Below are 14,387 nucleotides of genomic sequence, written 5' to 3'. Positions count from 1 at the left end.
CTGGGTGTTCCATTAGGAGACTGCATCAGATGCTGCCTTTACTGATGAGAGGCAGCTCTAAGGTAACTAGCTCTTGAAATTCTTTCTTGTCCTGCCGGTCTCTTCCACCAGCACAGCGTTGCCTTGCCCAGTGTTGGAGGTGGAGTATTGCTGAATCTCTCCGGTATCCCAAACCAAATCTCTGTTGCCCCCAAATCTGCCAATAGAGGGCAGCTCCAATTTTGCTGGTTTTAATACAGTCCAGAAAAAAGGGAAAACTCAGAGTACATGAAGCCAGAAGTCCTGAAGTGGAGCTTTTGCTTTGGTTTGGCAGGGTAGAGAATTGAGTTATCTCTGTATTTTTAATGTAAAATTACAGATACACTTTTCCTGTTTGTTTTATTAAAATATGGGATACTTCCTAAAAAAAAAAAATAATGGGCTCTTCACACTCCTAAAAAGCATCCTAAACCCTCAAAAAAGTCAGTATATTGTGTAAGCTTATTTTTGTATTTCTGTCACCTAGATGGGCGCCTGCTGTTTGTTACACCAATGGACCCCTTATTTCTGATACTTTACTACCTCATAAAGGCAGACAAGGAGGTAAGCCTGCTTTACTTTTTTTCTCTCTAATTCTCAGGAGAAAACATTATTTCTGACTTCAGTTCTGGAGAAGTTATGTTAATTTTACAAAGAGTGGCTTCCATAATAATGGAAATTTGATTTGCATTTAAAGCAGAGTTATCTTAATACCTAGAAGTATTTTTATTTGCATCAAGTTTTTTCGTCGCTAAATTATGTTACAAGAGTCAGCTTTCAATCTCAACAAGCACTAATCACCTCCTTTTTCAAGAGAATAAGAGAATCTCTTTTGTCTTTTTGTGAGAGCCTGTCCCAGAACTATTGAATTTAAAATGCTGACATGTCATCAGATCAAAACAAACTAGTGCCCTTTCTGAGACATCAGTAGACTGGTTATTTTGGGAAAAAGGGAAAAAGAAAAATTTGGATGCTATGGAGCGGGAAAGAGGAACATTTCTGTGGCAGTTTGAACTTAAAAGGAAACATTGCCTTTTTAGAAACAGTATTTGTAGAGGTGCTCATAGAAGAGCAATGGGATGATCGAGTATCCAAAAGTTGGGTAATTAATAAATGGCTTCATTGCTTTATGGTGGGTGTAGCAAAACCTCACTTAAATTTCTGAAATATGTCAAAAGTCATAGGCAAATTTACTGATTTATTTTTATAAACAGCATGTGAAAAAAGGGCACAAAATGAAATGGAGATGTTGATTTTTTTTTTTTATTTGTTTTGTCTTGTGGAGACAATAGTTTCACTTTATGCAGCCTAAGGGTTTTTGCTCTAAAAGAATTTCTACAAGGTTGCTTGCTATTTTCTACTTTAGATTGCAAGTGGAGAATGCAGGAGAACAATTTCTATGGTGAAGATATAAAGTCTTCCTACACCTTTGTAATAGTAACTTATTGTTCTGTAATCATTTTTAATGGTTTAAGATATAGGGTGTGATATAGATGTATTCTATGTTTCTATGGTCAGGATGGTCCACCAGAAGAGGTCATTCCACAAGGAGTAGTTCAGCTTGTTCCCTGGGCGCTGTTTGAATTCATCATACCTTTGAAAGCTTTATATCAAACTTAAATTAGGGAAGCAGTAAATCTCCTCTCTTTATGTGGAGGGGTGCCTGAGTAAAGGACAACTCCTGCTGCTGTTTCTGTGCATAGGAAGAGTCCTGTGCTGCCCTTCACTTTTTCAGTACATTGTTTTCCAGTTTCTAGGTGAGGCATGATGCCAGAAAAATGCACAGTGGTGTTCTGGGTCCTAAAAAAGGGCAAATGCGTTCCTGCAGCACCTTGCTTAAGTTAGTGTATTCTAAGTAAAGGGAAGTCTTGTTGTAAGGTTCGCTTGAATGCAGCACAATCACTTCTAGCTTGAACTAATGGATATCACTGGATATCTTAGGATCATCCTTTGCACTGTCCTTTGATTTTGATAGTGTGATGCAGGATTGCTTAGTATGTCTCTGAGCAGAGCCATCTCCTATACAGCACCTTGCTTGGCTTAGGCTCTGTGCCCATGCATGATGTAAATGCAGCTGCCTTGCTTTGGGACACAAGCAGGATAAGTTATCTATAAGAAAGAGCTTATTGCAGTTTTATTTTTGTGTCTCCTAACTTCTTTTTGCCACTGTTATTGTGCCTTTTCCTTTTTAAGGAGAAAAAACACTCTAAATACTTTCTGGTTTTGCTTTTTGTGTATTTGGGATTTTTTTCTTGTTTTTATTGTGATTTTTAACAATAGATGGTTGCTTTTATTAAGCCTCTGACTGTCTAGCAAGAGAATTAATTAATAATGAAAGCAGTATACCCCAAGTGGGCTTTTTCATGCAGACCAATATAATGATTTCAGCCTTGGCTCCAGAGACCACGCACTCTCTTAAGCATGAGAAGCTCACAGAGTCTTTGTACTGATGCGCTAAGGGATCTTTCCAAAGGGAAGGTTGCCAGTTGTGCCAAACCATGCTGAATGATTATGCATTGTTTGGCAATGGCAAAATTTGTTAGATGGTTCTGTCATGTGTGGAGCTATTTAAGTTGTGCCAAAATCACTTTATATCCCTACTCTGGCGAAACTGGAATTGACTTTGCAGAGGTGAAAGGTTAACACTGTGTTCCAGAAGCTGCCCTGCTCCTTTGAGATTTATCTTTGTCGACGGAAAAGCAAAATTTGAATGGAAGCTATGACACTGGGTTTAATCCAACAGGTTTTGGTCTAAAACACTCTTGGCACACACTGACTACTGTGTCTTATGTCATCTTCCAAAAAATCCTGCTGTACTTCACATTAGTTTCTCCCCATGTTGTTCTAAATTTGGCCTTTTAAGTGCAGTGTTTGAAGAGTTCAGCATTTTGCAGGTATTTACTGGTCTGAAATAAATATTTATAGCTTGCTTTGTAATCAGTTTCGCAATGTGTCATGTGTTACCATTCAAAATACGATGTTCTTTAAATCCTTTATTTTAAAATCATGGCCATTGCATGCATATATATTTATATATATATGTGTAGTGTGTATATATGTGTCTTAACATTTTAGTAATGCTTTTGTAATCCCTTTGATGTATTTTCAGCAGCAAGGAAAGTTCCAGCCACTTGATCAAGTTGTGCTAGACTCGGAATACCCTAACTGCCCATTGCTGCTGAAGTGTGCAGATGTTAAACAGTACATACAGCACGTAACAGAAGAAAAAGGTGAAAAAAAGGGGCGGGGGGGAGGGCAGAAAAAAAAAATACTCCATTTGTTAGTGTCACCTCATTACAAGAAAGATTTAAATATTGTTTTTTGTTTTACTAAACAACCAAAGTGCTGGACACAGCTGTACTTTAAAAACAGAAGCTTAGGTTTAAAGCTTGTCATCACAGTCTTGTGAATAGAAATGTGTGGACCTCAAATTATCTGCTGCAACTCTGCAAAACTCATGCAGTCTTGTTGCTAGGTGTCATACAAATGATAAACTGATCAGAGCTGGCTTCTTGACATTACTGTATATGTTGTGAACTCTCTTTGACTTGGATCAGAATTTTACGTCTCTACATTCTTTATTTAGTGTAGGATAGTCTGGCATGGAAGAAGTGGTCCATTTTACTTTTTTTCACCCTTTTCTTCCAAAGCATTGAAACAATAAGTAGTAAAAAGCTGGAGAAGAGTGCATATGCTGCTGAGAAAGGAGAACACAAGTTTTCTGGTTTTGCATAATTTAGGGTGGGTTTAAGCTTAAAGACTTAATTGTTTTAAAATACAAAAGTTGATTGGGATGCATAAGGATATGAGAGAGAAAACTCAAATGGAAAAAGTTAGCAAGCTATCAATTCTATACATAGTTTCCTCAACCTTTGCTCAGAATTCCCTTTGGTGTGGGGGCTTGCATTTTATATGGGGACAAAATGTGCTTTCTAGGGAAGGGAAAAGGAGCATGACATAATTTTTGCAGGTTTGAAAGGGTGCAAGACCTCAGTTTTTATTTTTGGTCCTTTAAATAGCATTCTGCTTAGGCTTGCTAACTGCTTGATAGGGAATGGAGATTTCCCTGCATGCACATGGAGATCTACAGGAGAAGGTACAGGAATCTTTTGCACCATCAAGTGCAAAACCAGTAAGCTGTCTGATTCTTATGCACTAGAGCTCCTCCAAGGAGTTGAGGTTAAAGTTAAAGGGTAGATTGAAAGCTACCTACATTAAGAATTTTCTTTCATGAAGCAAGCTGGCCCTTGTCATTTATATATATATATGAAGAAATATTTAAATGATCTACAGATAATTGGGAAGTGGCTAAGGAAAGGCGATGGAAGAATAAAAAGTCTGCTAAGTAAAAGACCAGACCTCCTCCTAGCTGTATAGAACATTAAGGTATTTGTGTGGGATGGAAGCTGAAAGTTGATTTAGCTGCACAAGTTTTTAACTATTTCGGACTTGATATGGTGCATATGCAATAAGGTAGGGAAGCTGCATTTGAACTTCAGAGGAGGACATGTTTCCATTGAAAATGCTCACTAACAAGAGAGAAGAAAATTTAGGTAGCAAGGCTGTTGTCAAATTCTGTTTGGGAGTGGGGTAGTTGGAATTATGTGCTTCCATAAGCACGTAATTGTGGAGTAATACTACTGTTCCTGCTGGATTTCTGAAAGAACCTATAGAAAACATTTAGTGACATTTGGTATCATTTGGACCAAACAACCTTTTTCTTTGTGTGAGTTCTGACCTTGGAGAAGGCTTCTTTAAAGACAGGTGCATCTGAAATGCAAAACCCCTTTTTCCTTCTCATGAAGTGATAAGTATTTCCATTAAAAAGTATTTTTAAGCTTTCAGGCAATTGCTGTGCCCTGCAACTTGTCTAACACTGGATAAGTAGCCAGGGTGAGAGAAGATATATTAAACTTCTGTGTACAGAATCACAGAATCATCAAGGTTAGAAGAAGCCTTCAAGATGATCTAGTCCAAGTGTCAACCTAGCACTGCCATAATCACTCCTAAACCATATTTCCAAGTGCCACATCCAGACTCCTCTTGAACGCTTCCAGAGACTTTGATTCCACCATTGACCTGGTCACTTTATTCCAAGGCCTGACCACCCTTTCAGTGGAACAAATTTTTCTAATATTTAATGTGAACAGCCCCTGGTGCAACTTCAGGCCGTTTCCTTTTGTCCTTTCACTTGAGACTTGTCAGAAGAGACCGACCCTCACTTCACTGCAACCTCCTTTCTGGTAGGTGTGGAGAGTAATATGGTCCCCCCCCTGAGCCTCACTGAGAGTAAACACCCCCAGCTCCTTCACCTGCTCCTCATCAGACTTGTGCTCTAGACCCTTCACCAGCTCCACTGCCCTTCTCTGGACTTGCTCCAGCACCTCAATGTCCTTCTTGTGGTGAGGGGTCCAGAACTGGACACAGGATTCGAGGTGTGGCCTCACCAGTGCCAAGTACAGGGGCACAATCACTGCCCTGGTCCTGCTGGCCACTCTATTGCTGGTACAGGCCAGGATGCCATTGGCCTTCTCGGCCATCTGGGCACACTCTGCCTCATCAACCAGCATCCCCAGGTCCTTTTCTACTGAGCAGCTTTCCAGCCATTCTGTCCCCAGCCTATAGTTCTGCAGAGGTTTGTTGACCCAAGTGCAGGACCTGGAATTTGGCCTTGTTGAACCTCATGCCGTTGGTCTCAGCCCATCAATCCAAGCTGTCCAGATCCCTCTGCAGAGCCTTCCTACCCTGCAGCAGATCAACACTCCTGCCCAATTTGCTGTCATCTGTGAACTGACCAAGGGTGCACTCAATCCCCCCCATACAGATCATTGGTAAAGATACTAGATAAAGAATTGGCCCTGGGGTCACCACTAGTGACCAGCTGCCAACTGAATGTAACTGCTTTCATCCCCCCTCTCTGGGCCTGGCCATTCAGACAGGTTTTTACCCAGTGAGGAGTGCACCTGTCCAAGCCATGAGCAGCCAGTTTCTGTAGGACACTGCTGTGGGAGACAGTGTCAGATGCTTTTCAGAAGTCCAGATAGACAACATCCACAGTCTTTCCCTCATACACTAAGTGGATCACATTGTCATAATGGAGGCCAGGTTGGTCACCCTTCTGAGAAGGTGAAAAATGGTGCCACATCCTTTTGGCTGTCAAACCTAAGTCTGCACAGGAACTTAGGTTTATTTTTTTGAAGGGGCACTTCCTCCAAACAACAGTTCAGCCTTTGGGCAGTATCTATGTTCCCGAAACAAAACTTTAGAAAAAAGTATTTGCTATGGACAATAGCTTGTGTCTTTGTCTAACTTCTGTATCCATTCTGATACTGTGTTTGCTGTTGTTACCTGTTGGAGCATCCTCCCATAAACTGTATTCTGTTAGACAGTAGTGAAGATGCTTTACTGCTTGTTTTTTTTTTCACTTTCAGTAATGTATTAAGTACACCTCTAAGTTTGTGTCATTTTGCCAACAGGTTATATTAGCTGTTAAGGAAGTTGTGTTCACTTACTGGGTTTTGTTTTGAAATGTGAGGTGAACAATGCTTTTGTCATAAAAGCTGTACACACACACGCACATCAGCTTTATGTGATATTCTTGGATTTTCCCAGGCATGTACCTGCATGTACATGCTACTTTTTTCTTGTTCAGGTTTGGATTGGGTTCAAAGTAACAGTGAGGGTTGTTCTTAGGATTTCTTTCTTTTTTTAGAACACCAAGAGTAGTGTTATGCAACAAAACCATTGGCACTTGCTTGCCTGTCATGCACACATCACCTTTCTGTTTAATCCACTTCTATGTGTTTCATATTCTCATGTCTTTTATTGCCTGTAAAAAATACCAGCATTATGACTTAAGGTACTCACTCTTTTCTCGCTCTTAAGACCTGTTGTCCACTTTGTAGCCTTTTTCGTTTAAGGAGTAGAGCATTAGGGCAAGAAGTATCAGTTGTGTTAAAGCTTCTGCAGTTCTGTTCTGCTTGACAGAACCTAACAACATAATTATTTCACTCTTCATTCAGTCTTAAGACATTTAACATCTGTCCAACAAATTCTTACCCCAGAGCACTCACAGTTTACACTTACTGAATTAGCAGAAAATCCACCTTCCCTGGCCTCATTCTTGAAGGGCACTGAAAATTCATTTAGCTGAATTAAATTCTGAATTACTTGCTTTAGTAGTTGTGGAAAGGGTGCATTGCAGCTCACTAAGTCTGGGTGAGGCAGGTTGTTTGCTAATAAATTTTGACATTGGATTGAAAGTACAGTAGAGATGGTTTAAGAAAGGGTTATGCATTCCAGTTCTAGAGTGTTACTCTTTGTTTCATTTTGCAAGGCAAAAGCTGCACTGTGATCTTGTCTGATGTGATTAACATGAAGAGCCAAGAAAACTTACCTGATTAGAATAACTAAATAATATTGCCAAGCTTGTATTCCCAGAAGGAAGGAAAAAAAGGGGCCATATAAGTTTCAGAGTTATGGAAAACACTGAGGAAATAGATTTTAAAATGTGCTTTAGGCAGTTTGCTCAACAATACATCAGGGAAACTTCCAAGTCTACATAGCGATTACCCGATCACTGAACATATTATTTAATTGTAGAACCACTTATATTCCATCTGTATTTCTCAAACCCAATCTTTCCAGATGTCTCAGACCAGTTTTATAGGCACCAGACACATTAGGGAACAAAAGGCTTTCCAATATATACTCATATTATCAAACGTAGTCACTAACTCTCACCAATATCAAATGTGCATCACATGTTAAATCCACGTTCCAATATTGAATCCTTTTGTCAGCAGTTTGTGACTTTCTTAACTCAGTTTAATTCTTCAGAGGTCTCAAATATTGTCAGTTTCTAGAGTTTAATAGTCAAAACTGTCAAGCACACAAAATATTTTCAAACAAAGTGATCTCTGAAGAGTTCAGTGTAATTATTTTTCACATGTTTTAATGAAAACGGCTTCACAGTTCTATGTTTCCTTTCCCTAACTGAGTCACTCTGAATCATGCTGTTGTGGGGGAGTCTGCCTGGGAATCCAGGCCAGAATTACTTTTCAGCATGGGTTGGGGAATGGTGCCCGGAGGATGTCTCTTCCTCGAACTTTCTTAGATAAGAGAGGAATCCATGAATTGTACTCACTGTACTTGAACCCAAACTGTGTTAGCCCGTTGAGAAGCAGGTTCAAGTATCCAGACCGTTTCTCCATTTTCTGCTTCTTTTCTTTCATTTTCAGAGCCATTTAAAGACTTCTAAGTCCTGAGGGCTGCAGCCAACAAAGCCACAGCTAATTACTTTACCTGCAACTCATCATAAAGCAAAATGTGTATTAGTGTATTTTTCATTTTTGCTCTGACGAATTTTTGTATTTTGCTGTTGTCCAACTGTTGAGACAGATTTAAACTTTTATCTTGCAGATAGCTTTCCTCAACCTCTCCATACCCCCTGCCATGCATACAGAAAGAGCACATAATAGTTCACTATTTGTGTGCAATTTGAAGGAGCCAAGATAAACTCCAAAGAAGGAAATGCTGAAGGAATCATAAATAATATGTTGTTGTTTGCCAGGGAGAAGGAAAATCCATGAAATGACTGTTGGAATATGACACTGTATCAGTAAATGACATGAAACAGATGTAGGTATTCATGGTAATGGTATAGAGGAGATTAAAACTTACTGAAATACCTGTTAAAGAAAAAGACTGAAGCAGCACGCTCCAAAATCTCCTGTGAAATCTTATTAGGCATCTCATTCCATCTCCCAAATGTAGCTTTCTGCGAGTTAATACTGAATTTTTATACTGAAATTTCCCCGAGCCTTTGTAATTTTCTCTCTTTTGCCTGAGTGTTTTGAACCCACGTATCTCCAGATAGCTGATCACCTGTGAATAGCAAGTGTTCATGATACCCTCGTTATCGCAGGGGAAGCACTCTCTGAAATTCTTACATCATTGAGTTAATTTGTGTTGCTCCATAAATCATGAGTGAATCATGTACTTCCTCCCACAAGGAGTGTGTTTTGCTATTTGAATTCCGTATTTTCTTTTAACATTACATTGAATTATGTAAAAGGTGGATAGAAGTAAAAATTCTGCTTTAGTCACTCTGACATGAGAGAGAAGAACTGATAGGGAAAGAGTTTATTGAAGAGGTGGATAGTTTAGCTTCAGTAACCAACTCCCCGTCTTGGCCCCTTACTAGGTGCTGGGATTCAGCACACAGAGATTTAAGATAATATGTTGTTAAAAGAAAAAAAAAAAAGAAAATTGTGGAACCAACATTTTGTGTTGTGAACTATGTAGTTAAAATCACCAGTCTGGTGACACAGGACAGTGAAGGTGAAGTGAAAGTACAAGGGTTTCAGAAGAGTCTTAGTGAATTCAGGCAGCCCAAGATTACACATAAATAAAATACGTGCTTTGCTGGATTAGGTCCTCATTAAAGAACTGTCAAATTGTTCAGACCTGTTCATATCAGCTCAGTCTGTTTATTTTTTTGTTTCCAGTATTTTTGAGACTTACTGCCCTGATATCAAGCATGTACAAAACGCAAATTAACTTTTATATTGTATCTACAAGTTAAAAGATTTTAAATATATTGAAAATGGAATCCAAACTAGACACGACTTTTTCCCCTTGCTTGTTTTTTCTCAGAGATTGGCAGTCAGAAATTCCACAAATACAGCCAAGAGAAGACACTGAAGTGGTTAAAGAAAAAGGTATTGTGTTTCTCTTTTGCTTTAAAAATTGCTATATGTTTAAAATGGAAATGCTTATTAGCTTGTCCATATTTGCATTTCAGCCATGTGCGAAGGTTCAAGGTACATGTCCTGTCCAAGAAGGACAGACATCACAGTAAAGTTGCTGCGCTTGGGAATGTGATAAGGTGTTAGAGATATTAAAAGCTTGTTGCATTTCTCTTTTTGATGGGACTGGCCATGAAAGGGATGTGGGTAGGAAGAGGAAGCTGTCAGCTTATTGCTGTAGGCTTTGCATAAGGTGAGGGGCTTGCCTTTTGCTTTTGTCCCTTTCCTAGATGGGCTAGAGGAGAGTTTTGATTGTTAGAGCTTTTAAATTCTGCCATGCTTTGAAGCTGGACGGAACTGCCTTGGTTTTGTGCTACAAATGTGTTTCCTGAAGGTTTGGCAGAGTTCACTCAGAATGGTCCTAGTTTGGTTGCTATTATCCTGATCCAATCATGCTGTTCAAGAGGTCTGTACAGTATGCCAGAAGTAAACTAGTGTTAAAGCTAAGCTTGATGGGGTCTTTGTTTTGGTATAAAGAAGGTGAATTTCATTTTACTCATGCACATGTGCCCTTAATATGATGGCACTCTGTAGAAAAAGATGGTATGCATCACATGATGAGAAGGCCTTGTCATTTAAATTAATCAATACAAGCACAAAATCTGGTCTACTTTCCACAGTGATGAGGGATGGGAAATACCTATTTTGCAATGATTACCTGAATATATACATGTGAACAGGTACCTGTTTGTGTTGTTGAAAATACCTGCTTCTGACAGTTCTCTCTCTGTCGGATCCAGCACAGCAGTGCCCTTTAAAGTCCTTTATCTTTGATTTCCACCAGGACTGCCTTTGCCATCTTCCTGAGCTCAGGCGTTCTCTGAGCAGGTGTATTTCTCACCTGTATAATCATGATTGTTGGATCTGAGTAGCTCAGCTCATCTTAGGGTGCTGCAAAAGTGGTTCTGTGTTTCCAAGGCAACATGTTCAAAGACATGCTAGTTTGTTTAAGTGTTTTGAGCTCATATGCTAGTCATTACAAATGTATATTAAATTTCACCACAGTCCATAACTTGAGTGTTTTATATGCTTGAAACAAAATTACAAGAGCTTTGTCACTGCATTAGCATGTGCATAACAATACTGATACAGACATTTCATTCTTTGGTTTTCTGTAGGTTAATCAAACAGTGAAAGCACTTAAAAGCAACAGTATATCAGTAGGTGAAAGGGTGCTTGCAAGTACATTTATCAACAGTAAACAGATCACAGACACTCAGGAAGGTAAGAAAACTAAACATGGTAATGAATTCCATTTTTGTGAAGTCACATAAGTTGAGATAAAACACATGATTAGAAACTAAACTATACTGAAATTGGCCTTTGCAGTAAATTTATTCCTTGTACAGAAAATTCCATGTAAGTTGTGACTGTGTGCTTTGGCTTTTCCATATTCTTTGGTATCTTCATCAGATGACATTGTAATTAACAGTAGGTCTCAGCTGGGGTTCTCTTAACTTCTCCACAGTTCAAGGAGAAAATGTTTTTCTCAGTGAAATATATGCTGAAGTGCTTTGCTGAACTGAGACTGTCTTAAATAATAGGACACATATTTATAAGTTCCCACCCAGTAAGTCTCTCTGTATTAGAATGTGCGTCTTGTTATTATTATTTTTACTGGGATTCATGGAATATTAGCATATTAGCATTCATAGAATTCTTCAAAATGGTGAAGGGATCTTAGGAAGTCATAATCACAGAGAAAAAGCTCCTGGTCCAAACATTACTTTAGGCAACAAATGCATAGAATACACAAATCTGTAATTGTTAAGAGCAAAATTTTAGTAATATGTATACTAAATTGTAACAATGCTGTTACCAAAAAGTCTGGTGTGATCCTGTTTGCTTCTGTTCACCATTTTGCTGAGGAGGGCAATGTCCTGAATGTTACTGGTACGAAATTTTGTAGAGAAACCTGAAAATGGACTCGGAATAAAATCTTCAAATGTTAATGAAAATTAAGAAAAGTTTAGAGCGAGATGAACCAAAGCAAATTGTTTCTTGTTCCAAAGACATTCAGAAGTCTTCATGCTGTTGAAAATTAAGGAGAAACAAAGCAGCTTGCTGACAAAGTGGAAAATGAGCTACCAAGTACTGATATCAAAGGAAACAACATAAATGAGATTTAAGAGGCAAATAGTTTTATAGAAAGAGATGTAATATACGGTTTTTAAAAAGAGACAAAGTTGCAAAACTTGTGACTTTAACTTCACAGTAGCTTTTAATCTTTTTCCCAACCCGTTTTTTTAAAAAAGGGGAAAGTGTCCTGGCAGCAACCATCCTGACTGTGCTTAAATACTTTTTCTATGAAATTTGTAATTAAATGTTTCATCTGTAGTGGTTTTTCTCCATCTTTCTCTTTATTTATAGTGACATGGTAATAATAGTCTTTTTAAAAACCTTGGGTTTTCATATATAAGAGAGCAACATTGAAATTGGGAATACTGTGGTTGAAAGCAGGTGAGTTTTGGAGGTAGTCCCACTGTATGTGGCAGGGTGAATGACAGGAAGTCATATGGACATTACTCAACACTTACTTCTAATAAGGCTCATTTTCTTGTCTGATCCTTTCATTGCTGTGACAGTGTAATTTATTTCTGTAGAGAATTGCTTTCATAGGGGTTATTATGAAATTTCAGTACCTTAAAAATAGGTGGGTATATGTAGTTAGCATCTACAAATGTTGTAGGGCAAAATTAGGGCAGGATATAATGAGAGCAAATACGGAAGTTGGGGAGGTTTATCATATGAGACTTGAATATTTCATTCAGAAGACAAAGAAGGGAGGTGTGCAAGTATGCCTGATGTTTGACAAAAGGTTAATAACAAAGCTAGGCTAGGGTGAGAACACAGACTCCCTAGGAGGCAAATAGTGGTATTTTCAAATTCGTAAATGAAGTCAGTGAAGATTGCTTCGAGTCAGAAATGCAAAAGGAATGGATTTTGTATTTAGTATGAAATAATAGCAGTTGACTTAGACTCACCATTCAGTGTCACAATGAAAAGAGTGAAATTATGGGAATATTTTTCTTAAGCAATAAATTGGACATACTAAGTACTGAGGTGAAATTGTCTTGGGTTGCAATTATTTCTTGTTCTCTCCTGAGCCTAAAGTGGGCTTAGAGGGTGCAAATCCATGATGAATTTAGGCCATGAAAGAAGGAGAAGTGCAGATAGGTGATAGCAAGAATTTATTATCAATATAGTTGAAATGCATATGCTGCTGTCAGGTTTTTAATGCTTTCTTCTTCAATGCCAGTTCGCATTGAGCTTTTTAGGTTAAAAAAAGAAAATGGAGAAAAAAAGGGAGAAATTTATCTCTGGCACTAAAGAAATAGTTCTTTGCCAACTTAAGGTTGGTATACCATTTGCTTCTGAACTCTCTTTAAGTGTTTGTAGGTATATGAGCAGATAAACTGGCCTATTGGAGTTGGAATTCAGAGGTGAGATTTTAACTTAATGTCTGTCTAGCAAATGCTTCCTGTGCATGGGTGCAGTTACTCCCTGGCAGCCTCAACAAGAGCAAGTTTAAAAAGTCCAGCCCACGATCAGTAAGTGCTTGTGTAGAACGTGACCGGAAAAGATCTGGTTTAGGACTTCATGTTATAAAAGGGTCACTTTTTTTCCTCAGTCTCTCAGAAAAACATTTATAGCAGGAGTGCCCTGTACTGAAAACAGCTTCTAGTAGTTCATATTTCCACAGATAATTATCCTGTCTTGCCAGTGATGTTTAGATAGGCCTTGGCATTTTCTATAAAGTACTGAAAATTAAGTACAAGACTTTGAAATAGACTCATTGTCTCATCTAATTGTTTTCAGTTGAAGCCAGAAAATGTTCTTTAGTACTGAATCCCTTGCCAAATAATTGTGAGATCCAGATGCTTTAAAATTAATGATTGCATGTTCTGTTGAGTCAGCTTTTTACTTTTGCAGGTTTTTAAAATTTAATTTCTTTGGAAAAATACATGATATCTAGTACTCTCAGAAAGTGAACAGCTTTTGTAAAGTACATGCAGCAGATATTAATAACATGTGCTGACAAAGTGAGTGTAGTAAGTCTTCACTTTTTAAATAAACCTACAAGTGTCATATAACATAAACTACTCAACACAGAGAAGCATCACAGTGTATCCATTAGAAGTCTGTTACTATTGATTCAACCTTATGCTTCATGGTAGCACATGCAACATGGCTAAAGCAACATGACTATGTAACATGAACGTTCTTTTTCTTCTTCCCGCTCCCTGACCTCTTCCTGAAGACTATGTACGGTATGCCCATGGGTTAATATCAGAGTATATTCCTGAAGATCTGAGTAAGGAGTTGTTAAAATACTTGGGGTAAGTATTGTTCCAGCTAGCTTATAGCTATACATGTCATGCATTAATGTCCATTCAGTCATTTCTGTTGAATACTGAGATTTGTTCATCAAGGTTGCAGTGAATGACGCAATGAGATTATATTTGCGACACTTCAAATGTGATTTTTTCAAATGTAGATTATGTCTTTCTGGTTTTCCTATGGTGTTAAGGACTGTGAGCTGGGGGAGATGTAATATTA

At 38.3% G+C, this 14,387-nt stretch overlaps 1 protein-coding gene across 3 annotated transcripts in view; it reads left to right on the top strand.

The window, feature by feature from the left end:
• RNASEH2B (ribonuclease H2 subunit B) overlaps window positions 1-14,387 on the top strand; it is a 44,503-nt gene that overhangs the window by 17,176 nt on the left and 12,940 nt on the right. For 2 of the 3 annotated variants that reach the window (XM_032099713.1, XM_032099711.1), the window contains exons 4-8: window positions 506-582; window positions 3,128-3,248; window positions 9,676-9,740; window positions 10,946-11,051; window positions 14,089-14,167. In XM_032099713.1, coding sequence (XP_031955604.1) covers window positions 506-582; window positions 3,128-3,248; window positions 9,676-9,740; window positions 10,946-11,051; window positions 14,089-14,167 — 448 coding nt within the window. The remainder of the gene's footprint in view (window positions 1-505; window positions 583-3,127; window positions 3,249-9,675; window positions 9,741-10,945; window positions 11,052-14,088; window positions 14,168-14,387) is intronic. The other variant, XM_032099712.1, reaches the window with a different exon arrangement.

The sequence above is a fragment of the Corvus moneduloides genome, chromosome 2, assembly GCF_009650955.1.
Source record: "Corvus moneduloides isolate bCorMon1 chromosome 2, bCorMon1.pri, whole genome shotgun sequence".
Classification (NCBI taxonomy): Eukaryota; Metazoa; Chordata; class Aves; order Passeriformes; family Corvidae; genus Corvus; species Corvus moneduloides.
This window is presented reverse-complemented; position numbering and strand designations above follow the sequence as displayed.